Source organism: Gasterosteus aculeatus, chromosome 5, assembly GCF_964276395.1.
Source record: "Gasterosteus aculeatus chromosome 5, fGasAcu3.hap1.1, whole genome shotgun sequence".
Classification (NCBI taxonomy): domain Eukaryota; kingdom Metazoa; phylum Chordata; class Actinopteri; order Perciformes; family Gasterosteidae; genus Gasterosteus; species Gasterosteus aculeatus.
In genome coordinates, this window is record NC_135692.1 from 8,927,963 (window position 1) to 8,955,674 (window position 27,712).

At 46.1% G+C, this 27,712-nt stretch overlaps 1 protein-coding gene across 1 annotated transcript; it reads right to left on the minus strand.

Annotated features, from left to right (window-relative positions):
- Window positions 1-87: 87 nt before the first annotated feature.
- On the minus strand, window positions 88-26,791 carry sema4gb (sema domain, immunoglobulin domain (Ig), transmembrane domain (TM) and short cytoplasmic domain, (semaphorin) 4Gb). The gene is made up of 15 exons (XM_040176529.2): window positions 26,681-26,791; window positions 23,030-23,293; window positions 14,427-14,575; window positions 14,066-14,128; window positions 13,709-13,807; window positions 13,531-13,624; window positions 12,797-12,910; window positions 12,289-12,443; window positions 9,813-9,988; window positions 8,105-8,243; window positions 7,803-8,025; window positions 7,400-7,515; window positions 6,982-7,136; window positions 5,920-5,981; window positions 88-5,491 (listed from the first exon to the last, which is right to left on the minus strand). Exons 2-15 carry the CDS (start codon window positions 23,172-23,174, stop codon window positions 4,521-4,523), a joined length of 2,661 nt encoding a protein of 886 aa, XP_040032463.2. The 5' UTR covers window positions 23,175-23,293; window positions 26,681-26,791; the 3' UTR covers window positions 88-4,520.
- Window positions 26,792-27,712: the final 921 nt, after the last annotated feature.

Consider the following 27,712-nt stretch of genomic DNA (forward strand, 5'->3'; position numbering starts at 1 on the left):
TTTACATTGTAGATTTTCTTTTGACAAGGTTTCAGAACATCAACAGACTAAACGTGGTTGTAGCTTTAGACACATTACAGACGCAAATCAGATGTACACCTTTTTTTAATTATTTGTATGACACAAGGGAATGTACATGTTTTATACAGTTCAATACTCTGAAGGCTGCACGACTTTAGCGGATCCAGAGCTTAAACGAACATGACAGATGGTTGTGTGACAGCTTGAGGGACATGTCGTAACCTTCAGCAGCACAGAGCTGCCCTCTGCGTCGGGTGGAAGATAAACAGAAAACTCCTCCAGTGGGTGAATCATTCAGACGGATGTTGGCAAAACTCCTTTGACTTTATTATAACTTTTAAATTCTCGTCCCGAATTCATCATTTCAGCCCCCCCCCCCCCCCCCACACACACAAAAAAGCCCCTTTTCCCTTCACAAAAAACCTCAGTGTTCCTCTCAACAAAAATAGATCAAAACAACCGAAGTACCCGTCATCAGAGGAATACTAATAAGCATGGAGTGAACTTACGACGTGATCCGAAGAAGCTGATTGCTTGTTTCTGCTGCTGTGTAATGGCTTTTGGTGCCTTTTTGAAAATGCATGTGGAATAAGTGCGTGAGAGGCCTGCAGATGGAGGCCGATGGGTGAGGGACGCTGGAGCTGACCTCTGCAGCGGAACGCTGCTGCTGATTCCCCTCAATTTCGTCCCAAATGCCTGCACTTGAGTTGCATTATTTATAAGGTTGCGGATGCCCTTTTAAATTAGCTCTTTTTGTACTTTGCCGATATGATCTGTACAACTTACATCGCTCAACTTAGTGTATTTTTAATTAGCTATTTAACCTGTTAAAAGAAGCAAATGAGTGAAAATGCCACTAGTGGTTTCATGCTCACTTGAATTCATGTACAGATCTCATGGCCACTTTTCTCTCATCACACCTTCCACAATGGCAGCTGGCACAGCTAGATCCACGCTAGGACATTAGAGTCTCCAGATCAAGACGCTGTTGCTAAGTTACCGCCCCTTGAAAATGGTCTTTTTTTTTTCACCCTCTCCCCCCCCTCTCTCCTCTGAGCTTATGTCGTAAGTCTGCTTTGTCAGAGCCGTATGTGTGTAAATGACTGGCATTGCGAGGGGGCTCCATCCCCCCGTGGAGCACAGTGGCCTTGCTGCTTGCCACAAGCTAAAAACAGAAGTGTTGTGGTGTCTTGAGAAAAGGATTTTGCCCGAGCATGTTTTGTATGTCATTTCCTGACGGAACATCGGGGCCGTTGACACTCAGTTAGCTGAGCACAAGTGTTTTCATCTGCACAAAAAAAGCAAGTGGAAATTTGCTCGAGTCAAATAAATAACACGAAAAACATACACGAGTAAATGCTTTTCTGTCTGCTGGTTAAACTATCTTACAAGCAGCAAGTCATTTTTTGAGAAAATCCCAAAGATGAGTTCAAGGTGCATCATCCAGAACCAACTTAATGGAAGGTGTCACAGTTTGCCAGAGTACGTCACATGACTTTTACAAAATAGCAGTGCGAGTTGTAAACTCTTTCGCCCCGATCGGAGAGAAATAATTCACATAAAATATACTGTATATTGCATAATGACGCAGCGGGATGCACTTGTAGGTTTGCAGTGCAGAAACAAGGTGACCGTAAGAAATGAAACTGTTAGCTATATTTAAAGTCCATACTATAGAATGCATTGCAGAGCCAGTGCCTATTGTAAACAGATTGTCCTCTAAGCGGGAATGAAGCAGCAGCAAAGGTTGAAGATCCAGAAGAAGCTTTCAACATATGGATGATTGTCCACAACAAGAATATATAGTTAAAAACAAATGTTAAACTTGCCATTGAATACAACAAGAAAGGAACATTTCTTCAAATCACACGTGTGAATCAGACTTGATCCTGGTCAAGGATATTAAGTTCATTCATATGATTCATATTTGCTGCTTGAATTTGAAAACTATCTTACAAATAACATCCACCAGAACATGTGAGGGTAGCATCTATGAACCAATACAGAAAATCAGACTGATCAACACCACGCAAGCTCTGGGGCTGTAATTGTTTTGGGGGCCATCGCGGCCGTCTGTAATGGCGGATGTGAATGTGAGCAGACAGACAAATAGACAACGAGGAGGAGGAGAGAGGCGGCAAGAATAAGGATGAGGATGAAAACAAGTCAACAGATTTCCAGTTAAGCAACAAGGAGTTTGTGTCAATTTCTGTTCAGAGAAAAAGACACATTGGTGTGTAACAGGATGTGTTTGGGTGTGTTAATGCTTGAACGCATAATACAACTTGACAAAAGAGCAATATTTAGCCACTAACGTGGAAGGGTTGCCAATTCATGCGCTATTTGTTTAGTTTCCCCCCCGAGTGTACTGCAGGAATGAGTCCGAATACCACGGCATGAGTCAGCATCTTTGCACTTTCTGTCGCCTCGCCACGAAGTCAATGGGTTCTCCGTGTCTCTCCTCGCCATTAATGGTGTTGCACGCGGTTTGTTGAGGAAAGATTGATCTCTTCACGCCTCTATCTCACATCGTGCAGCAGATTATTTGCAGTTTTTTAACTTAATCTTCCATTAAGCCTAATTGAGGACCCCACAAGTTTCTCCTGATCGAATAGTTTTGTTGCACGAAATAAGTAATTTTCCCAAACACTGAACCTTATTTCGAAACGAAATCGAGGTAAAATCATACAAGCTGCTTGCTTTTACAGAAAAACGGCATCAATTAAGGAGCAACTTAATATACGACAGGAGCCGCTGCATGAGGACACAGTGGTTCACCAGGAGAGGCCTGTAGAGAAGCCTGTGTCACTGGCCCCTCCCCTTTCGAGGCCTTCGCCGTTCCCAGAATTAAAGTGCCTCACAAGGTTGACGAAGACGACCGCTGAAAACCTGCAAGCGCAAAACAGCCGCTGCCCCCTCGCGTCACCGTCTTCCCCCGCGCGGCTAACCGCGCCGCTCGGGTCAAACGTCTCCTGTCCACGCAGACAGACGTCCTCTCCTCGCCTGGTGGAGGCCAGCCAAGCACCACCGTTACTCCAGAGCTCATTCAACACTTTGCAGGAAAAGACGGAGTCTTTATCCCCGCTGACACCAGCTTAAAGACAAAGTTCTGCGCGTCCCGTTCAATCGCAGAGCTGTTGCCCCGGTGGGGGATGTTGTTCCGGCTTTGCTGCGAGGTCAGCAAGTAAACACTGAGGCTGCGCGTGTGAAGGTTTCTCCCTACTCTGCCTCAACAATTCGCCACCAGCAGCAACATTATTTTTCCTGCTGTTGGCGTGAAGCTATTGGCGGTATGTCTCGGGGGGGATCTTCCACAGGGCTTGACTCTGACAAAGACAACATTTTCATCCGTTCGAATACGAAACAGCGAACAAGCACGTTCGTCACAGGTCTGACTCCAGCGTGCTGCGGTTTCCTCTCCCGGGCCACGAAGCCCAGTCTGTGGTCGCATTGATTGAATTCACTGAACATGGCGTGCTCCTTTCAGGGTCAATAATAGACTCCTCAAGCTGCGTCTCTTTATTCACACGGACGCTGAGGTCTGCTACAGGTGCTCCGTCTGGCACAACAACCAGCCGCTCGCCACGGGCTGAAGGAAATGAAGGTTTGAAATATACTGTATGTTGAAACGCCTAATCCGAGGTCTCGTCGGCTTCTCAAAGTGACACGCCACATAATCGTGGTTTGATTACGCTTTGTTCGTAGAGAATAAAAGTTTGTTATTTGCGTTCGATTGTCATTCATGAAACAAAATAGGCCAAACACTCTTCAATTTCAGTTTCTCAAAGGAAACAATTTGAAACCAAACACATTGGTCAAATTAAATGGTGATGAATATGTGTCTGTCTGTCGGTGAGTGAGTGACGGTGCACCTCTGTGTCCGTCCACCGCTGAGCTCACATTCATCTGCAGCGACCTGTTTAACATCTGGCTGCACGTTCGAGGGCCTCACGTGGTTGCGGTGGCTCGCACTCTCTCCCGCGTGCATCAGCACTGGTTTTTGAGTCGAACAGCCCATCGGGGGGCTAGATGAGGGGGTTTGGATCATTGAGTGTTGTATGCATCCAATCCCGCAATACAGAAGTGGTCTTGGTCAAATCACCTACCTGAGATCGGCCCTTTATTAAGTGCTTCCTTCTAGTTTGGACATGGAACTACTCTTGTGACGACCTCCCTCTCTGCTTGTCCAAACAAATGTTTGTTACATGTTTTTAGTATTTTGCAACAGTGCAGTCTGTGGCCGAATGACCAAACGACAATCTCAGGTGTGTGTGTGCGGGTGGTCTTGAAAATCGCGGGCCTTTTGGTCTCTGGGATACGCAGCGAGCTGCACGAGTCAGATCGAGCGAGGACGCAACCTGGAAGGTGACGCTGGTGTGAAAGACGCCGGCGTTTGATGCAACAGTCACTTCCCCCCCCCCCCCCCCCCCTCCTCAGCCACGGGTCGCCCATTTGGGAGTGAAAAAAACTAAAAATAACGACGGCCCGCGAGCCGCGTCCTAGATGGAGCTCTCGTCGGGCTGCAGGTCCAGCTGTGAGTGTTTCCGCTGCTCCAGGATCCTGTTGAGCTCCTCGGTGAAGGAGCGGTAGAGCGGCGACATGCCCTCGTGGTCGACCTGGCGCAGCAGCACGTAGCTGTTCCCGTTCATCTTCCTCAGCACGCTGGGCAGCGTGGCCGACAGCCCGTTGGCGTAGTCCATGTTGGGCAGCGGGGGCGCCGTGGGAAGGGGCGGGGCCGGCGGAGGCGTTTTGCACGGCGAGAACTGGCTCTCGCCTGGAACTATCTGCAGGAAGCCGTCACCCATGTCCCCAAAAGTCGGCACCGAGATGGAGCGTCGACCCTGGCGGCCGTTGTAGTGGCTGGAGATGGTGGTGAGCTCCAGGTGGGAGCTCCTCTTTCTCTCGGAGCCCCCCAGGACCTGCAGCCCCTGCTGGGAGAACTTTCGGTCCCGAGACGGCCGCCTGGTGCAGAAGCTCACGTAAAGCAGAACCACGGTCAGCACCAGGCAAAGCCCTCCGAGGACCGCCACGAGGGAAATGTACACGGCCTCCATGTGTCTGTAGGTCTGGAACTCCGCTCCCGGGGGCAGCGGGGCGGGCGGCGAGGGCAGCGGCTGCTCGGTGGGGCCGCCGGCGGCGGAGAAATCGGTCGGGCTGGAAACCGAAGCCGGTTCAGTCGTGGCCGTGGGCTCCACGGGGAAGTACAAGTCCGTGTGCACCCTGACCGTGTAAAGGTATATCAGGACTGAGACGGAGTTCTCCACGGCGAAGCAGCGATACGACCCGCCCTGCTTGGAGCGAGCCCCGATTATGAGGAGGCCGTCCGTGCCGATGCGGTAGCCCGAATTGAGGCCGAATCCCTGCAGCTCTTTGCCGTTCAGCGTCCAGCGGGGACTTGCCAGGTTGGAGTGCAGCTCGCACTGGAGTAGAACGTCGTCCCCGGACATCACGGAGCGCCGCCGGTGGACCACTGAGAGACAGAGAGAGAGGGGGGGGGGACAAGAGGCATGAGACGGAGCTGAAGCTGGAGGCGTGATTAACGAGGATGGAGACGGCGGGACAAACGTGCGGGAGAGACGACCCTGGAAGGAGGTGTCTGGTCACAAAGGGTACGTTTTCAAAGTGAGCGACCTTTTCAGCATCACTTTCCATCTCATTTCATAAGCCTCTTTAAACGCAGTGCGACCGCAGAGAGGCCGATTAGAACGTGAGCGCTGGGACCTCGGGGCTCGGTGAGAATCACACACCTAATAAAAACGCCGTCATAGCAGTTAAGTGATTGAGTTTTCAGGAGGAGAAAAGTAGCGCTGGACTTCTTTAACCTCATAATCTGTGTGCGTGGTAAAACGAAGAACTGGGCTTTCTCATTAAAAGTAAAAAGTGTGTGTGCGTTGTTACCATTTCCTGAATTCTCCTTGCAGCCTCTGATCCCCTTCAGGATATCCTGTGTTAGGTGTGACCTGCAACAAAAGGGATTTCAAATTTAGTTTGAATGTGGACTTCATAGACATAATTCTCTTATTTAAAGTTACTTTGAATCTTAACTTTATTCTTATGCTTCTATAGTACTACACTTATGTAACGTAAGATTTGACAAAAAGAAATATGATGTATGGTCCATTGGGTACAACTATTAATCGAAATAGTAGAGACAATAAATTGGTAAGTAAATATTTAAGCATAAGCAACATTCATTTGTTCCTATAATATCATAACACATTCTGTTTTGAGTCTTTAAGTCACTAAAAATACGTTTTTCTTCTTTTAGATGCTCAGTTACCTAAATGCTTCAAGAGAAGTGCGTCATGGAAACCAAATGTTTTTTGTGCTATTTGTTGTAAACAGAAGAAGCTCCTGCTGAGCTGACGGGAGAAATCCGGGTCGACCACGTTGTCTCCGTCCTGCCTTCATACAAATTCTGTTAGAAGGGGAAACTAAGCCGTATGAATAATTAATCAGACTCCGGTATTGCTGTCGGGGCCCAGAAGAAAGAAATAAAGGTCATGTAATGCAAAAATGTACACTGTGTCAAAATGATTCATCTTTGTTTGTAGGTTTAATTTCAAGAGAGGCGAGTTATGATGTTATGATGATGTATTAAATCATCACAGGATATTTTCCCCTCAACTGCTCACTTCGTTTATGCCAATATTGGATAAGGATAGAAACGTGTTTTTTTTCTTTCTTTTTTTTTGCTCATCCAATCGCATGCAGCACAGCAGATAGAGAGGAAACGAATGCAGAATAAACAGAAGAGGTTTAGGGGGATAAAGAATCAGGATCTATGATGAAGAACTGCAAACATATATGTCTAAACAATGTCTGCTTTGCTTGCTGTCAAATCCACGCGTGTGAGTTCATGTCTACTTCCTTCCTACTTTCAATTAAACTCTCTTTGTGTTTGCCTCCTCGCTGCATACGTTCATTTGTTGGTGCACAGGTGTGTGTGTGTTCCCTCACCTCTGTGCACGGGAAGATATTTCCACACACGCCCTCCCGTCCCAGCCGCAGAACGGATCTCTCGCGAATACGCAGTCGTAACAGGAAGTGTACCTCTGACAGGCCGACATCGGCAGCTGCACGACTCCAGAGTGGGAGCCGACGTAGACGCTCCTCTGCAGAAAGCAAACGGGAAATATCTTGTTAATTTGTTCCCACCGTGTCTATTTTAACGTTTGCAAGCATTTGCGATGCGAGAAGTGTATTTGTTGGTTAATCAGCAGTTACTAGCTTTACTTTCCTCTGTAAGTATCATTTTTACACTCCAATCACATGTAGTTACTTATGTAATTAACTTAAGCCACCATCCCTCCGTCATTTGCGTCACTCATGCATGAGCGGGCCGTCGGCGTCCGCCTCTACGTGCATGAAAACGTACCAGAGCCGAGGATACGACCATGCTCTGTATGGGCTGGGGTTTATCAAACAGCTGCAGCTCTTCTATGATGTGCATCTCTCCGCCGATGTCGACAGCTCTGTGCAGCCACCCGTCATCTGTCGAAAAGAAACATACAACCCTGTCAAACTAGACGCCTCAGAGGCAGTACGGACAACATATAGGGGAACCTCTAAGATTTATGATTACCTTTATTAAGGATTGTTTCTAAATAAATTACTAGATAAATCACTAAATAAAATATTAGCTGCATTGTTTGATGCTAGCCGCCGGCTTAGCTGTCGCCATGTTGAGGCAATAAAAAGCTCCCGATGTTGAAGCATAATTCTAATCTGGGGAGTATTGCGAATTGGCTTTCTGGCTTTTCGCAGCAGTAAAAACTCACCGGTTCCCAAAAACAGAACAGTGTAAGTGTTGCCATCCAGCGCCGGCTCCTTGTGAACGACTATCTTCACGTAGTTGACGCTCCTCTTGAACATGAGTGGGCGCACACCTATCGGGTGCACCTGGCCGGCCATCAGTGGGTGCCTCCTGGCGAAAGTGAGGATGTTGTCTGGGAGGTCTCGAGATGAGTTGATGCCCTGGGACCTGTGCACATCCGTTATGCACTGCGCGGGAGATCAGAGGCAGAGCGGTGAAAAGACTGACTTTAATGATGGTAGAGCGAGTTTGGGTTGAGTGGCTTACAGATCCAGGCCTCGGCAGTGGAACTTTCCCCGTGTACTCCCTCCACTTTGAGTCCTGCACCTCCATGAACGGCCCCTCGAACGCCTTCTGCACATCCGAGAAGGCGTACTGGCAGACAGCAGACGCTTTGATATTCTTCCTGAAAGACAGGTTTATTATCTGAGGTCTAACCGCAACCAAAATTGAATTCTAAAAATATCCCAGGGCATAAGGTAACGAGGTTGCTCTTCCTTTCCCTTAGATACCAGGTGGGTGTTAATGTGCTAAAGTTTAGTATTTCACGCCCACATTCCCCTGTTTGACATGAATGAACATCTGGGGGTGGCTTCACTGACAGGTGTGTAATTTTCAGCTCTTTATCTCCAGTAGCTGCTTCCATCCTCTCCATAAAGGAAGAATTTCTTCTCCAGAGTCACACTGAACCCCGCCCTCCCCCCCTTCCTGCGAGTCCCGCGAGTGACCATTTGGGGTTTTGGTGAAAGAAAAGATTTGTCCTAGAAGGCACCATGAGTTTTGACCCTGGTGACCCCTAATCTTAAACCCTACAGGTGAGATTAGTATCGGGGGGGTGAGGGTTCATATTCTTCAATCCATTGTGCTCCTTGAAAAGCATTCAGGTGAGGAAGGTGAGATCAAAGTGAAACCCAAATCCCCCAAAACTCACCCCCCAAAAAACGGCGAGTAATTTAGCTCAGGGGGCTTTCTCACCGCAACGCATAGTAACGACTTCTACTCAAAAAGGTGTGTTTTTCTTTTGAGGTTGAGACTGAACACCCACAAGAGGAGGTGCAGCAGAGAGAGATAGTGTTACTGTCCCGCTGATATGCTATCCTCTCCATCACAGGCGGAGCCCCCGCAGGGACAGTTTCATGCCGCATGACTCAGCATTTCACCATAAACATACACTCGCCGGGCATATTCCACCCGCAGCCCTCGTCCCCGTTGTGACGTCAGAGGACCATCGAGCTGCTTCGAGTTTTGATAACAACTCCCTGTCTCCAGTTGTCAGGATGCATGCTGAATATGGTTTGGATTAAATGTCGTTTAGTAAAGATTGTTTTTTAAATAGAGAAAATGTTCCCAGAGCCTAAAGGGGTCTGACTGCGAAGGGATTGTTTTGTTTAACTAATTGTCCCCAAACACCCCAAAATATTCAAATTACAGTTAAATAAAAAGGAAATCCACAAAGTGGAGAAGCTGCAACCATAAAGTATGACACATTCTTTGGCATAATTCAATGTGGATAATCTGTTATGCTCTTAAAATGATTTACGTCATAGATCAGATGGTTTTAGTGATTTACTGTGATATTTATAGGAAGAAATGTAGAATTTAGTTAACTTTGGACCAAATTTGGGTCCACAATATCCAAATGCTTTCTGTACTTTGTTCTCAGGCTGTTTTCTTGTCAGTTTGTTTCCAATTGGAAAAAATATTTTAAAAGCTTTGAATTACTAGCAGCAATTTTGCAGATTTCTTCATTATTACTTAAGATCTCTTCAACACTGTGTCAGACAATATTTGTAAACCCCAAAGTTTCCCAACATACCAGATTTTCCAGGCTGAATTAATTGGAAATGTGTATAAAATGAATGAAATTGGAGAACATATTCAACAGCATAGAATAAGAGGATATTTCCAAACTTAAAGTTACTTACGTGGGGAACAAATGTCCATAAGAAAAGCAGAATTTGATGTTGCTTCTTACCATTCCAGGCCAAAGACGCCGTAGAAAACGCTGCTTTTGACGTCTTGGCCCTGCAGGACGAACACACTGCGCAGGACATTGAGGTGCAGCTCGTATTCTGGCACCGAACACACCATTCTGGCCTTGAGGAAAGTGGTCCACTTCCTCTGCAGGGTCCTCTGGCCTCCCCAGTCATTCTTCACACAGAGGAGACAACAAACGCATGGATGGAGGATCAAATAAAAGCCCCTCGGCTGATGTATTCCGGCGTAAACACTTAAAAATAAAACAAACTCACTCTAATCCTGGTGCACACGAATATGGCCACTTATCTGTGACTGTAATAAGAGTTAATGAATGTAATTTAAATAGACAGGAAATGATAATGCACACATCACTGTACACACATAAAGAGAAGGAGGAGGAAGTGGGGAGTCTTATGAAACAGGAGCATAGTGTTAGTGCCTACTTTAGCACATTTGCTCTAATTGCATTTCGGCAGCACCGGGAGGCAAAGCTGCACAAAATCTCTCTCTCTCTCTCCCTAAAAGTGTAATTTAGCACACCTCATTTAGTTGAGAGGAAAAAAATGGACTGACTACTTTTCTCTTTGTTCATGGGAATTATGGCGCTTTGGCCTCCCACACACAAAAAAAGGAGGCATATGTAAAATAAAAATGACCTCATTAAGACACTTTTTGGCATTCAGTCAGAGGGAAAAGGACAAATGCCTCAAGTCACAAAGCAAAACCTCTGTGTGATTCCGACTGTGTTTTAAACATCAGCTGATTATTATGGGAAGAGCCAAAGGGATGCACCAATAAATCACAATGGATGTCGATCAAAGCAGCCTCTGGGTCATCGGGCCGCCGTGACGTAAATCCAAGAAAATAAGACTCCAAGTGTAGCAGCTTTGAAATTACAACTGGAGGGGGCGGGGGTGGTGTGTGTGTGTGTCGGTAGGGGGGGGGGGGGATTAAGTCAAAAAAGACATGATGGACTCAGCTTGAGTCAGACGGGAAGTCGGTTTCTCAAGATTTCTTTTATTGCTTTACATATATAGAGTATCAAAATAGCCGATTTTAAATAAAGCCAGAATGACAGACTGATTTCTGCTCTTTAGTTTCCAGAAAAGAGGCGTTCTTCCGTGTGATTTACGCCCCTCTCTGTGCAAATAGGTCACGATCGCAAAGTAGCTGCAGTCCGAAGGGGAAGCGACAGACAGAACTGAACAACTGGTTATGCAGCTCAAAAATGGAAAATCTTCAGCGGTTTCAGGCCAGAGGCGACTGCCAGGGCTCTTCGCTATCTGCAGATCTGCCAGTGGGGCCGAGCTGGGGACTCGACATCTGCATGTGCTGCTTTTTTGGCCTAGTTCAGACTGAGTTATTACACCCTCGATGGCCTCTGACGACTCCAGGCCGCCGACGAGGGGAGAGAAGACCGCGAGTCCACACGCTGTATCCAGAAATGATTTATTTTGGATGCAGAGAGAATCTTAAGGAGACAAACTGTTTTCAGTCTAAAAAAATAAGTTTAGAAAGTTCCGAAAAATGTCCCTGACTGTAACTCGACGGGAGAAAATGGCCGGTGAAAGTAAAGTATTTAAATGTGGAACCAAATAGAGAAAATAAATGATGAATGTTCAAACATTTTACTACTACTTTTCAGTAACGCTTCTGACGCCAGATATTGTTCATATACATGATGTGGTGAAAAAGCCACACAAAGACCTAAAAACTTTGAAAGATATTGAGTAATAAATCTTTGGAAGAAAACTTTTGCTATCTTTGTCCCGATTCTTTTGCTGGATGTTCAAAGTAGTTACTCAATATGCAGCTTTCACGTTCATTTCTTTTTGTCCCCTCGTACATCCATTCAAATCATTTTCGCATTCTGTCAACTGCAGGGGTTCACTTCCTAACATCGTTTTCACAGCAGCTCACCAGAGTGTTTTGGAAAAACGGCAACGGTGATTTCAGCACAACGGCACACTGTGACAGTAATTACACCGCCATGCACGGCTAAAAGAAACAACGGGGAGGAAGAACGAGAGTTGCCGGGCATGCTGTCTAGACCGGAGAGGCTGATCGCAAGTGAAATGAGGAGGAGGAGGTGGTGGTGGTGTGTGTGAGGGTAGATGGAGGAGGGCGAGATGGCAATAAAGAGACGGAGAGGGGGGGTAGGGGGGGGGTTGCCATTGGAGGTGGCTGTAGGTGGACTTGTAGTTTGCCTGGCAACAGCAGCACAGAAAGAAGTGGAGAAACCCCAGTGTGGAGACACCCAACCACTGGCTCACTCCACAGTGGCAGAAAGCTCTGCAACTGTGACGTAGAGCACTAAATAATCCCACCGTTTGTGCACTTTCAATAACTTTTTCTCCTCCTTCATCTTCCTTTTCTTTTCACGACCTTGCAAGCGACGTGAGCCTTGCAAGGTCCCAGAGGATCCATTAATACGATTATGGCGAGTATTCGGGTTAGCTGCTCGGGCTGACCTTGCAGACTCGGGCCACCCTGGACACCTTGGTCTGGCTCGGGTAGGCGATCTGCTCCTGGCTTCTCTCCGTGAAGAAGAAGTAAATCTTGTCGTCGTCGCCAATGGAGCTGTTGACGCTCTCCTTCAGCAGCACGGAGCCAACGAAATCGGCCTCTGCGTGTGCACAAACATACACACACACACAAGACACGCGCTCAGATCCACATGTCCAAACAGAGATCTAGCCTTGGGAGTGTCTCCCTGGAAACCAAAGATGGAGCGTTTAAGTATGATTGCATTGTCACAACTAAGCCAGTTAGAGCTGCAGCGCAGTGCAGTTTTTTAATGTGATTTTCAATCAGAAAAAAAATATCAATCAGTTTTTATAGTGAAAGCAAAAACATCCGATGAGCTAAAAATGTATAGACATGGCAATGAGGTTTGATTTAGTAGTTCACTGTGAGCCAACTGAGGGAACCAGTGTTTTACACTCATTTATGATCTTCGACCTGTGCTGTTGTATTTACCCAGAAGCCACCGAGTGGGGGCCTCCTCTGTCCTGAGCGTGGGAAAGGGGAAGTTTCTGCGCACGTCTGGAGAGCTGCGAAACTCGTACTGGGAGGCCGTGAACATCTCACCGTCTGGTCCACAGAGAGACAGAAAGGAAACATGAGTTAAATCTGATTTAAATGGAAGCAGTTGGCAGGCTGCTGACTGAGTATAACTGACCTATCACCTAATGTGGGTGTAATATGTCTAAATGGCATTTACATTTTCTATTTTGGAATATATACTCATGCTTCTCTCTACATCCACTGTTTAGCCGCTGCGTCAAGCGCTGTAATCCGTTTCACATTATACATTCATGGCAAATACATGCTAAACTAAAAATATGTACATCAACTACACGAGGACCAATTAGAGTGTCAGATAATCACGTTCAAATTCATTATAACAGTGATTATAATGCATTCATGTATTACAATTATGGGAATTATAACACATAATCTCATCATTGTCGATGTCCGTGAGTCAGTAGTAGTCACAGCATGAGCCTTCATGATACCCGACCTTATAAGTCATTATACAATGCTTTATAATGTGTTTGAATGCTCATGAGTGCAAAAAGCAATTAGCAGTATACCACGTGAAGAAATGATAAGACTTTCAATCAACCGTTTGGTTTCCTATGTTAGTTTTTTTGTTCCAATGCCTCTAGAAAAACAAAGTACAAAAAACCCCGGAAAGCTGGGAGACGCACCTACGAGGAGGCCGGTGAATCCCATCGCCGGGTCGTAGGGACACCTGTCCCTGCCCTCCTCGAAGCCGGACGAGAAGCTGAACCGCTCTGCGTCCTTACAGACAGGGAAAGGGGGGTTAGTCACTTGCATTGTGATCTAGGCAGGATTTCACTGAAAGGACATCAGACGAGGTCTTACTATGTAAGCACAAAGAGGTCGGAAGGCGTTTGTTCCACAGACGTACAGGTGAGTCTCATTGAATCGCTGCAGAAAGCGGATTTGATTGTAGCACTCGGTCTGCAGGGGAGCCGAGAAAAACAGGTTATTTATGTCCATGCATATATATATATTTATATTCATTTTCTTCTCTTCTCTTTAGGAAAAGGGATCAAAGAAGCCATTTAAAGGATTATCCACTTTGCTGCAGTCAGAAGCCATATGCACATGTCAAAGCAGGGTGTTTCATTTATGATCCCTAATAAAGAGTTTTTACAAAAGAACAAAGGGCTGAATAATGGGGAATGTAATAAAAGTTGAATATAAATAGCCAAGTACCTGGTTGTCTCTGCCTTTGTTTAGACACTGCTTCTTCTGTTCGGGGGAAGCATCCCAGTAAATCTGCAAAACAACGGGGACTGATTTAGCAGTGAATAGAGAGGGAAACATAGATGGATATATAAGATCTGTGGAAAGAGAAGAACGATGAACAGATGGAGAAAACCAGAGCGTGAGATGAACAGGAAGAGAGAAAAGAGCGGCTCACTTTGTTTTGCGTCACAGAGCTCCAACCCTTAATAAAACGCCTGCTGCTTTTAATCCCATATCCATTAAAAAAGAGGGACACAATGGGATTCGCTGAATCTTCTCATGGCTAATATTAGTTTGTCCTTGGTGAGGAAACATGGGCGGAGCTCACCGTGAGGTTGGAGGTCGTGGAGATGTCGGAGGTGTTGAGCGCGTGCAGGGCTCCTCTGCCTCCCACATACAGCAGCCCGCTCTCCTCCTCCAGCAGGAGGGTGCTGTAGTTACGGGAGGAGCCGGTGTAGCTGGCGCTGCCCAACAGACCTGCAGATGTATGCCGTGCGTTACTGTACAACAACAACAACAACAACCACCACAACAACGAAGTCTGCGCGTTTAGTTTGACGCCATCAAAGGACAATCCGCTCGACCGCCTGAGCCACGGCCGTCCGTCAATCACAACGGCCCTGTGCAGAAAGCTGAACCTTTTTATACATCAGGTACATGTAGCTCTGTAATATCTCTGTTTTGTGTGATGCAACTGGGCAAAGGGGAAGTGATCCGGTATTTAGTTCCCTTAATTAACCTACAACAGTTTTCCTGATCTGCTCATGTAAATAGTTTCCCTATTGAAGTTTCTATATCGTTACATAAACAAAATACCTGGCTTAAATATGTGTGCATTGTGATATTTTGGAAGATCAAGCAAAAACAGACAGTGTGCTACAGCAGAGACTACGAGTATCTCCTTCCTGAAAGTCTGCAGAAAAAAATAGTTTTGCTAAGTTTCTCAGTACGACTGCTTGTCTTTTGAAAAAATTAAACGTAGATGCATTAAGAAGTTTGTCTTATTTTGTCAAACCTCTACATTTTATTGGCGATGTTTGATATTCCTCACGCCGAAGTTCTGAAAAACGTGTAGTTTTGTCATCATTCAACATCCCCATCTTGACTTTACACTCATTGGAGAATTGAACAGGCTCAATGTGTCCGCAAAAGGCTCAACGGCGGATCTGGGAGACGTGGGGGGAGCGAGGGGGAGAGGATGGGGGAGGAGATTGGTGGGGTGATTGCTGAGTAGACTGCGGGTGAGCGAGGTGATGGCAGCAGCACAGGGGAGGCCACATTTTAGGGCATTCAGCAGGAATCATGCCCCAGTAATGCCAAATCACATCAGTCGCCACAGCCTCATCACCCATGTATGTTTTGTGTGTGTGTGCATGTGTGTGCGTGTACATAATGTAGGAGTGAGCAGACACACCGATTATTAATCCAATTCAAAAATAATTGGCGGGTGCACTTAACTAAATATTTAAACAAGCTCCAGTGCAACACCTCAGAAATGGGGGCAGGTCGCTCCGCTACTGCGACACAATGAAAAAGGAGGGCATCGCTTTTTCTCCCTCAGAGAAGCAGAATGAAGGTTTCCAGAGCTTTGATTTGGACCAAATGTCCAAAACCCCACGTGTAGAAAGAACAGGTGAGCATTTTCATCACCTATCTTCCTCTTTCTCCTCCTGCCCCCCAAAGCAACAAGAAACACTGACATTTACCCCCCACCGATTGCCTTTACTCGCGGTGGGAAGTCCTCTGATCTGCTCTTCTGTTCAACGTAACGCAGCGAGACGGGTCGAGTGCAGCCGGCAGCGATTCGAGGTGACCTCTTGTATCAATTTATATTTCACGCATTTCAGTTTGAGCTACGGAATTAGATTAGATAGGGTTTAATTTCTGTCACCTCAGCAGCAAATGAGAGAGAAATACTCCAACATGACGGGATCTAAAAACGTGAATTGACCAAACATGAAAAAAAAGTGTGTGCTTGTATAAGCGTACAATAAAATGTCTCTTTTTCTTTTCTTATCAGACAACAATGTTGTGATATTCCAGCTTCAGATCCTCTTTGATTGAGACAAAGACAAAAGCGCGGTTGGTTATGGACCGACACCTTCAAAAGGGCCCTAACTCATAAAAACTCAACAGCAGCACAAAACACACGATGAGTAACGCTACGCATGACTGGCAAACTCATTGTGATGCATGAAATTGGCAGAGTTCCCCTTTAAATCAGGAACCATCCAAAAAGGAGGCATCAAGTGCATCCTCCGGCATGCGCGGAAATATCGCTTAGGATGACGAGTAGAAAGACAACACTTTCCAATCAGGATTCCAAACAAGATCATGAAGATTTGAGATCAAACGCAGAAACAAAAAAACAAAACCACACACGCTTCAATGTTCCCGACTGTCCTCGACAGTATCTCAAGTACCACCGGAGCGTTTCCTGCTGTAACACGCATGCACAATGACCGTGATGAGAATGGGGGCGGGGGGGGCGGGCTGCTTTGAGCTTGCGTAACACAACAAGATGAAAAGTGTTTTCGAGTTTGCCCGTCACCACATGAAGGACGTTTATTCCTCCCCCACATGGCTGGCTGCTGGTTTGACCGTCACGTGGACTTCGCTGGGTGATGACCAGGCAGAGCCTGAGTCAGACTGCGCCCCCCCCCCTCCCCCCGCTTTCCGCCCACCCGCCCGCCCGCCCTCCTCTCGGCTCGTCGCCCACAGACAGACGACCAAGGAGACCCCGCTCGCAGGTGGTCAGTCGCTGGGTTGTTGTCCCGCTGAACGTGAAACCGACCATAAGCACGACAGCCCGGGAGAAACCACACCGGGAGGAGGACACCCAAATGTTACACGAGAGTTAAGAAATCCTACAGTGAAAGCGTTCACTGGGATGCACGCCTCTCCCACTTTGTAAAGAGAAGTCATCACCAAATACTCACATGGCACTTGTGAAACTGATTTTCAGGAAAGTTAAATAGTGAACAGTCTAATGACGACGTCAGGGCTTTACAGTCTTACCTTGGACTGCTGTGTCAAAGCCAATCAACTAATGACACAATCCGTTCACAATTAGACTGCTGAGTGTCATCAGGTTGTGCTCATGTAAAGGAAGCTTTCAGTCTGTGTACGTCTTTGTATACGTTTCCAGTTGTGTAGTCTGGTGAAAAGTTGTGAAACCTTATGTAACTCTCAATGAATCCCGTCACCCATTTTTGTAACGTTTTTTTATTTCTCCTACATGGTAAGTCAGTGAGTGAGCAATGCGCAGCTCAGCTCACGCAGCCAAAGGTCAGGACACGCCGGGGGGGAAAAGCCTTGGTCTCTATCTTATATAAATAGCGCTTTGTGATTTAACGAGCGCGGCGCCGATGAGAAGGTCCGCAGTGACGTACACAACGTCAGCGGCCTCAAGGCCGGAAGAGGCCCGGCGACCTTGGTCTTGGTGGGATTTTTTTTTGGGGTGCAACTTCACACACCCGATGACCCTCGACCTTTGGGGACAACACAGATGTTCACTTTACTCTGAAGCACAGGAGAGGAACTCGTAGGGCTTCAATCACAACCAGTCCCTCAGATATGTGTGGAAAACTGACCAAACAGGTATAGTTTTCCCCTCATGGACACACACACACACACACATACACACACACACACAGGAAGTAAAAAAACAGGAGCCGCTTGTGTGAAAATCACTTATTTTAATTTCAAGAGCGATGTCACAGTGTGTCCTCCAGAGCTGCACTCATAAGCACCCTCTGATCTGACGCCATTATCTTCGTTGAGGTTCGGGGAGCCGCGTCGCCATGGAGACAATAACAGCCGCAAACAATCCGCGTGCACACAGAGATTCGCTCAAAGCCAACTAATGCAGCTTCCAGGTGTTCATCTGTTGTGTGACTTTATTTTATCTTAAGACTTTTTCTTCAGACTGTTAATGGCCATTTCTGTAATTTACTGAGTTGCAGGGATGTAAAAAAAAATAAAAATGAGTTAAAAGAGGCTAAAAGGTGCGAAGTGTGACTTTAAAGATTGAAACTCAACATTGCAACAGTTTTATCAGCATTAGCATGACCATAAAATTAGTAACAGAACCATTTTTTGTTGACCTACTGATCCCTGAGGCTACTGTTAAGTATCCACACACACACACGCACGCACTCACACACACACACACACACACACACACACACACACACACACACACGCACACACACTCAAACACAGCTTGTACTTTGCAGCAAAATCAATGAGGAAAGTCAACAGAGCGCTGAGGCGGGCCAGAAGCCTCTCAGCCCACTGGCTGGTTTCTATTTACTGTTGTCATCCTGTACGCAAAATGTTAAATGTTAAAATCGGTTTGTGTGATCTTTCAAAACAACTGCCACCTGGAAACATCTGTCCGTTTTTACAGCACACACACACACACACACACACACACACACACACACACACACACACACACACACACACACACACACACATTCTCACTTATTTCACCCTTTGTCTGTCACCTCAAAAAAGAGTGAAGAAATTTCAGTCAGTGACTCAGAAGATCTAAGGAGCGTGTGCCTCTGTGTGTGTGTGTGTGTGTGTGTGTGTGTGTGTGTGTTTGTGTGTGGTGGGCTTCAATATTAAGCCGTCACAGGTGGCGCGTCCAGAATGCGCGCCCTCATGCTCAGACATATTTGTAAACCTCCATGTGGGATGTGAGATGATAGTAAATCCAGTGCGTGTGTTACTTCTTGTGTGACTCACTAGACTCACTGTGGTGACGCACACACACACACACACAACACACACAACACACACAACACACGTGCCTTCTGAAAATATTTGGGAACAAAGGCTGGAAGGAAAGACAAACTTAACTTCTTTGGACAGCTTCAGAAGTGTCAGATGTCGTCAACTCTGTGCACATTATATAAGCACATCTCCTCTTCTTCACCAGCCTCCAGTCAATCAACACAACGACAAGTTATATAAGAAACCGCGCACGACTGGCTGTTCTAACGTGGCAAACAGAGGCAAAGAAAGCAAAGCACAGAGTGTTTCCTCCGTTTTGGCCTCCATCGTTGACAAATCCATTATTTCTAAGTGCATAATTATTGAGCATAATATCGTTACCAATTACTGCAAGCAAATACGCCAGCTGGGTTTTCATAGTTTGTCAGAAAAACAAAACAATAAAAACACTGTTGCTGTGGCGTGCTAAAGTTGACAACTCAATATTATTGGCTTCAACAACACCAGAATAAAACCTTATTAAGATATAAAGAGAAAACATGAAAACTTGTATTGAAAAAATAGAATAGTGGCATGAATACATTTAGGACGTTGGTCAAAAGTATTCATATGAATACATATTTGTATGTGATTGACAAAAAAGGAAAGGGACATCAATATATGTTTAAATAAGATTGTAAATTGCTATCCATACTTAATAGAGCGGTCCACCTAGAATAACAATAATAAGTACATCTTTTCTCACTTTCCTTTTATCACTCCATGCAGATAGTCCTGGTTTCGTCGGTGCAGATTTTCTGTCTTTTAATCGTGTTCCACCTTCTATTTCTGGATCAGATCATACTGTCCTCAGGTGTGTTCAGAGTTGCCGAACTTGCAGGTTTCAACAAGGTTTTTCTTTGGGTTTTGAGTTTCATTTTCCACAGCTGTGACAGCGACGCCACTACGTGTTTGTCTTCGTGGCTAAACGCGGCCCTGGAGGGGTACTATGGTACGCGTTTGTGCGTCCATCGGTTTGTCTTTGGACAGACGAAGACACAAATCTTTGCTGGGGTTTATCTGAGGTTGTAATGAAGACCGAGCTTGGAGAAGTGTGAGATAAAATCATTATTTATTACATCTATACATTTCCGCAATGAAAGCCCTTTTGACATGTATGGATACAAATAGAGCTAAATGCAGAAGATATAACAAATTTGGGCAAACAAACCCGAAGATGAATATTCATGCTCCACTTGTAACTTGTCATTGTGAATAAACATGTTGTCAAAAGTGTCCTGTTGGTCACTTCGTTTCACAACGCGTCTCACGTTGCATCCCAAACTTTTGTACTTGTAGGACTGTTGAATCGGGGAGACAGCGGCAGGAGACTAAAGACGACCTTGACTTTCATCTCTCAGAAAGGAGCGTCAGCCTCACAACACACAAACAGTCCCTGTGTTGTTTACCAGGGAATCACCAATAGGATCTTGTCGGATTCATTCCTCCGAATTAGATCAAAACGTCATTGCGGTCTCAGTGGATTTAGGAGTTCAAAACATCAGACGTCACCACGGGGAGACAGATAAAAGAACAAAAAAAAAAAGGTGTAACAGCGCCGAGATTAAACAACTTCGGTCAAAGCAGCCGCGGTCGAGCTGAAATTGGAGTAAAACATCCACTTTTTCTTTGCAAAAGTCCGAACACTGGATGAAGAAAACTCTTCATCCACCAAGTTATAAATACAACCACAGCAACCAGAGTGCTGACAAAATAAAGCTACAGTCGAGACTGTATCGGCCTCCTCGGCTCGTCACAGCGTCACCAGACAACTTACAGTGCATCAATATTTCACAAGCGCATTACTTCAGGTCTGGTGGGAGGGAAAGCGGGAAGCCCCGATGGGCCACCAGCAGAGCTCAGAACACAGTCACGCATTAATCTCAACATCTGGGAGGAAAAACAACAACACCACTGTCCACGACGTTGGTTTGACGCCGCGCCACGATTGGCCAGTCCGCGTTTTTAAAAAAAACAACTAGTATGTAAATCGTTTTGTTAGTACTTAGTAACATTTTATTTGTCGTCATTCAAATACGAGAGTGCAAAAAAGTCATCTTGTGCTATTTTCCTCCCTCCGATGCGGCCCGTCCCTGCACGCCCACTCACACAGCCCTTCTGCGAGGCATACTTGAAATGAATGAGCGCCCCCTCACCCCAGCTGTGAAACATCATATGAATCCTGCCCCCTGCAGCCCGCCAATAGGTAGAGACACCCACGTCCAGCATCCATCCCCTTTACATGTGCAGTCCTGCAGCCCCCCCTCCCCCCCCCCCTCCCTGCTCTAACTGACACGTGTGAGCAGGGGAACATTTTACATGAAGAGACCAGATGCATCCACACAGTCATCTCCTCAAACAAACACACACATGGAGGTTGACAGAACGCATGGCGACACATGCACCCCTCCCCCCACCCCCCCTGCACATCCCTCCCCAAGGTTTAGAAATTAGGTCAAGGACGACTTCCTTCCAGGGCAAAGAGAAATAATTCTGAGAGATTGACTCTGTCTGCCGTACAGAACAAACGTGTAATCTGTGTGTATGATCTATAACACGCAGCGATGTGTAAAGAAACAGCCGGGGGCTCGACGGTTGGAAGGAGACCTCCGGAGCAGACGAAGGGTTCTGTTCATGCACTCAGAAACAGACGTAATGAGGCTTAATGAATTGAACATCCTGTCCCATCTAAGGAACCCGTCGGAGTTAATTGACCGTGTCCCATTTTTCGATGTCGTTGATAAAAAAAACAGCACTGACATCGCATTAGCGATCCCTTTACTGCGCCCATCGGGTGAAGTAAAACAATAAAAGTAGTTCCGTGTTTAGTGGTTGTGTTTCTCAATGCTGCCACAAACACTTTTTCCTGAATATTCTCTGCAGCAACAACCAATCAGTTCATGTGAAGCACGGCTTGGAGGAGTAATATTTCCTCCCCCTCCCTCCCTCTGTCTCTCTCCAGTATAATACATATTACTTTTTTGCAATCACTCCTTTCATAAACGCACAGAAAAGCCGCAATGTTTTTTTTTTAAACTCCTCCTGGATGTTCTCTTCTCGCCGAGTGATTGTGATTCAGACCGTCTCCATCGTCAACCCGCCCTCTAATAACACTCCTCCCCACGGGGGGGGGTTGAAGAGGAGAGGAGTGGAGGCAGGAGCACAGCCATCCGGCCAGTCCGCCGGCGCTGGAGTTCCCCCGTCCTCGCTGCAGTGCCGCAGTGATGAGGAGAGAGAGGTGGGCGTGGGGGGGGGGGGGTGGAGGGGAGGAGGAGGTGGAGGCGAACCGGGGTCAAGCCAGAGACAGGGTGAGGTGGAAGGAGGAAAGTGCCCACGATGTGTGCAAAAGAACACGCCTGTGCCAAAATACGTCTCCATCAGCTGTACCTTCCATAGGGGGGAGGGAGGGGTGGGGGCACTTATCAGGTCTTTTTGCACAAGGCTCGCTGTCTATCGTTTCAGGAGAAGTGTCTGCCGAGCCGTGTGATCTAGGACAGGGCTTGAGAGAGGCGATTAATAACTCGGTGCATGAAGGAGCCGTCTTCGGAGGGGGATGGGGGGGGGGCAACTTTGAAAAGTGTGCCACTGCTTTAACGAGGAGGGGAGGGAGGAAGGAGAAGCTTCGAGTAAGGACACTGAGGCGAGTGCGTTGTGGCACCTGTGCACGTGTGCGGATGCATATGGAACGGTGCATTTAAGGTCTGAAACGCTGCCCCCGCAAACATATTAGTGCATTCTGTTTGTGCTCGGATTCTTTGACTACGTTCTATTTAAGGGATGAAGATGATGCCATGTTTTGGAACTCCAGTTCCCATAATTATCGTGGGGATGAGGAGTGACACGGGGAGCTACAAGAGGAGTTATGTTGAGCCGATATTCTTTGATATGAGCAAATTAGCATGCCGAACTATCTGTTAGCAGCATTAGTTGGCAATGTAACCTTTAATGTCCGATGTTGGACATCGAATATATATCGACATCCTCAGAAACAGTCTCACTGAGTCTCAAAATGTGTTTTATGTGTGTTTACCGACGAGTTCAAGCTGTTAAACCGGAAACACCAGTGGGCCGCATTTCAATAACGAACTTCTCGTCTGTGGAGCATGTTCCTCTCGTTCACCTGCCACCGAAATGTGTGTTTCCCCTCACCTTTAGAGAAGACAGTGGTCCTGGGAGTGACGTCCAGGTCCAGGGACGGGCTGAAGGGGAAGGCCCACAGCTGTGACATCCTGGCGAGGAGCGTCAGGAGCAGCAGCGGGGGCAGGAGGCGCTGGACTGACCTCTGGTCTCCCATGGTTACCCCGCACGGCCGGGGGTCCAAGCGCAGCCTCGCTTCCTGCTCAATTGGTTAGGAACGTGTTCCTTCAGGCCCAGCGGCGAGCAGATGCAGCAGACGCTTCGATTATCCTCCGGCTGAGGAAGAGAAAAAAAACAAGGAGAGGAGAGAAAGTGATCCATCAGAGCAAGCCGGCCGCTGTTGTTTGGGAGATCAATTGAACACGAAATGGGAATTTGTAGAATAAACACTCGACTGCCTGAGGGGAAATACTGCACTTATTAGTGGAATTAACGTGTTGTTTTAAGGTCAGTTGTTGGAAAAAGTACTCTGATCCTTGACTTAAGTACAATCAATAGTCCTTCATTCAAAATCCTACTTATGCAAAAGAACAGAAGCACGAAGCAAAGTGTGATACAGGGTCAATGTACTCATTATGTCAAATGGTCCCTGTGAGTCTTTAAGTTATTTAAATGAAATAATATTGAAACTTTCTTCCCTTCTTGACAGGAGGCGATGGTGAATTACTCTCTGATTACAACCAATTAGCCAAAGTGAACGAGTAGAGTCGCGTGCTGTTACATTGAAGACCACTTAAGAAGTATTGTGAGTTAAGTTGCTTTGCATCACGCGACTCCACCTCTTAATTGGCTGCGTTCACAATGAAGCAGCGCGACGGATAATCTGCGGATAATCTACAGATTAGGCCCCCGTGCCAACAACTCAATATCCGCCCACCGCCCCGCATCCTCCTCCGGCTCAGTCCCTGATCAAAGGGTCAACACTGTGAATCCCCGGCCCGCCGCATCGAGACACTGGAGAACTCCCAGTTTAATCTCCACGGCTGCTGCTGGTATTCACGGGACAAAGGGAGAGACGGGACGGGAGAGAGGTGACGCCGGTGATGCGATCCACTCACCTTGATTTTCACTAAACTAAGTAAAACTCGCGGCAAAATGACGTCGCGTTCAGCTAAACGCTTGCTCAGTTTCAGGCGTTTTTTGGGGGGACTGGGAACTGCAGGCCCAAAAGGATGATGCCGCTCGTACAACCAACAATTCGTGTGATGGAGTCGATCAACCACAGGTGCTGGAGGAGAATCTCCATCACCAGGGTTGAAGGAGTACCGCTTGCCAGCCGTTATTTCACAAGTAATCCAAATCCATGCAGCAGAACCAGATAACCTCCTCTTTATTCCACACACACACTTCGTACTTGGCAGATGGTCGTGCCTCCACAAAGTGAAACTACACCCCTGTCAGTGCGTTGAGAGATTCGGGTGTAGCCACCAGTGTGGCCTCAAGCCAGCAGCAGGCTAAAGTGGTCTTTTTAAGCTTATTTGTTTCTAACTTTCACAGCTGTCAGCTGCTGCCTTGGCTCGCCACACATTGAACACCGTTTTGTTTCAACACATACGCATTTGCCTCGTGCACGGCAGCGCCAGGCGAGGACGTTGTGGCCTCACACCGATGAAAGCTTGGAAAGTAAACACATCTGCCTCGGCGGCGGCGCGGCGCGGGGACGAGAGGAATCAGACAAAAACCAGCAGGAGACGCCTGAGGTGCCTTCTCCTGAACAAAGAGTGTCGGCTACCGCCGGGTTGATTGATCTGCAACGGATCCGCTGGGATGTTTTAATTCTGGAGATCGTTGAGCATCCTGAAAGCCCACAGAAGAGATTCGCAGTACGATAGAGCTGTTTGTTTTTTTTCAACAGGACCAATTTGCAAAGCACCCAGACACATTTCTGCAGAAAGATCGATGAGCTGTTGCTGTATTCGCTTTAAACTGATCACACCCAAAATGCCAAACACAATGTGACACTTTAGTGTCAAAGCCATCAACCGACACAGAGTGAATTAATATACTTCATGGAGGACATTGTTTATTATAATCTCAACTTGAATTAATTTGTGTTCTTTTTCTTCTATCTTTAGCCCAAACCATTGGGAGTTGGAAGGCAGCTAAGCCATAAATGAGATTTTTCTTACATTATAGGAAGAACGAGTGGGTTCAACCTGGTGGCCACATTTACTGCAATGTGGAGAAATCTTAACACACATCTTCTCAAAGAAGCATGAATGCATGATGGCGTTGCCAAGGATCTGCCTCTTACATTGAACATATAAAGGATTGGAAGAATCGCTGTGTATAATGCAGCTATGGATGTACACACATATATACAAGAACATGCCGTGATTCTTGACTCGAAAATCGATACATTCCAATTTTGGAGCACTTAAGGGCCATTTAATGTTCAGATGGGTCAACGTTTATGACGAAATAACAGACATTTTGATTTGACTATCAGAGTAAGTATATCCTCATTGGGAAACTAAGATTGTCTTTCAACTTGTTCTCCATTATAAGACAGACACACAGTTAGTGTGTCTGTATGATCTAGTTTCACATATTGTGGAACGGCTTTAATAATGGTTAGTGAATTCGTTGTCTGGCTTGTTTAAGCCGACAGATTTGGGGTTGCCAGGTTGTGGCTGGTTTTTAGGTAGCTCCTAAATCTATCATGAAGACCTCTCCAATGGTCTGTTTGACCTCTGACCTTCTGCGGTGATGTGTTGCAGGGATCTGACTCACAATTAATTCACAATCAACTTACTAATATTTACAACTGTAGACTTTGTGGATCACTTAAAGCTCCCATTAACATTAGCAGAAGACCTACTTTTGCTGATGATTGGAACGTGAGGAACGTTTGCTTTCATTTTTAATAACTTGATTTATATTTGGTGATGCAAGATAATATTTACGTATTTTTTGTGTACCTGAAGATGTTAGTCTTATGTTACTTTACACTTCTAATACACAATATTTGAGAGAGAAACTTAGCTTCTCCACCTCGACCTATAAGAACAATGCAACCGCTGTTAAACGCATGAATGCACTAATAGCTTTTTATTATAAAAATACGACAACAGATTCATTTAGCATAATTTCATGTGACAACAGATTTGATTTCATCTGATACTATTAAGCAGTAGAATTGAGAAATTACATTATTTTTCAACCATGACCCCACTCTCAAATGAATGCTTTTATTTTGAATGAACCATTCTAGAAAGTAGAAAAGTAACTAATTCAAACAAGGTTCTCACGCACGTCCTAACATGACGTATCGGTAATTAGGTTTAAGGAACAACAAACCAGTGAAGATACAACTAACAAACATCCACCTTCTACCTACATTAAGACACTAACACGTCCCGTGTGTGATTCTCCACCGGTGACTTTCAGAAACAATGAGGTCAGCTCGTCAGCAGCTCCGGGACCGACAGAAACACAACAGCACCCCGTCCCCCCCAATGTGCACCTGTCCGGCCGGACTCCCGCACTGAGGTAAAACAGCGCTGCGCGTTATTCACCTTCATCTGAGTGAAGACGCAGGTGCAGGGACGTTGATTTTTTTTATACATATTTTTTTTTTGGCGGAGGGCGGCGCGGAGTTGAAACAATCACATTCGAATAAAGAAACCTCGGGGAAAAGCAGTAAAAAAAATAAAAACTCACCGGCTTTTTTGTGTGTGTTTCCTGGAATCCACAAATATCCTCTGAAGCGTCCTCTGCGCAGCGAGCTGCTCTGCTGCTGCAGTTACCCAATGGTGCTCACACACAGCAGCCCCCACCCCCTACCCACCTACCCCTCTCTCTCTACCTCTCTCCCCCCCTCTCTCTCTCTCTGTCACACACACACGCGCACACGCACGCGTATTGGAGGCACAGCCCGCATGAATCGACCCATCTGTAGTTTCCTGATTTTGTGGTTTTGATACATAAACGCTGGGGTTGATGTTCTAAATGCTAAAATAAATCTGATGAGAATAGCTTTTCGCATGTTAAGAGTATGACAAATTAAAGGTCACTATAATGTATAAATAATTGTTTTTTTCATTCATGTTTGAAAGTTCACTGATTCTTTCTTGTTTTACCCGGAAGCTCAATTGAAGCTTTAATGAAGGTCAAATATAACTTAAGGCACGCTACAATATGTATGTTTTTACTTAATTAGTCATGAAAAAGTTAAACAACTATGAATGCTTTATAATGACATTATTATCGCATTCTTCCTTACTGATGCATATTTCCAGGTGAATGATATAGAAACGCTTTTCATAGAACACTTTCTTGTCATTTCGGCCCTCCAGCGTGTCGTGAATCCAGCCGGGGTTGCATGCGCGCGATCTGTTTGCGCCCCCTGCTGGAGAGCAGGCGCAAATGTCCCATGTCCATCACACGACGGCGCTTCATTCATTGGCCTATTTAAACAAATGTTGCAGGACTGTGCTCCGGATTATATTAAGACACAGTTTCATTTAAAATAACGGCAGATAGTGCGATGATATCTGAAATAAACGCATGTGTTCCCTTTTCTTGACTGATTTGAACCTCCAATCAAACCAGCAAACAACAACAACACCCAACTCTGCCTAATAGAACGTATAGTGTAATTGCAATATTGTGTTCAATGGCAAGACAACGAGGCCGGATTTATTTTCAAACGTCTCTTCTTCTCTTTTGTTTGTATTTCCTTGGTTGCCTTGA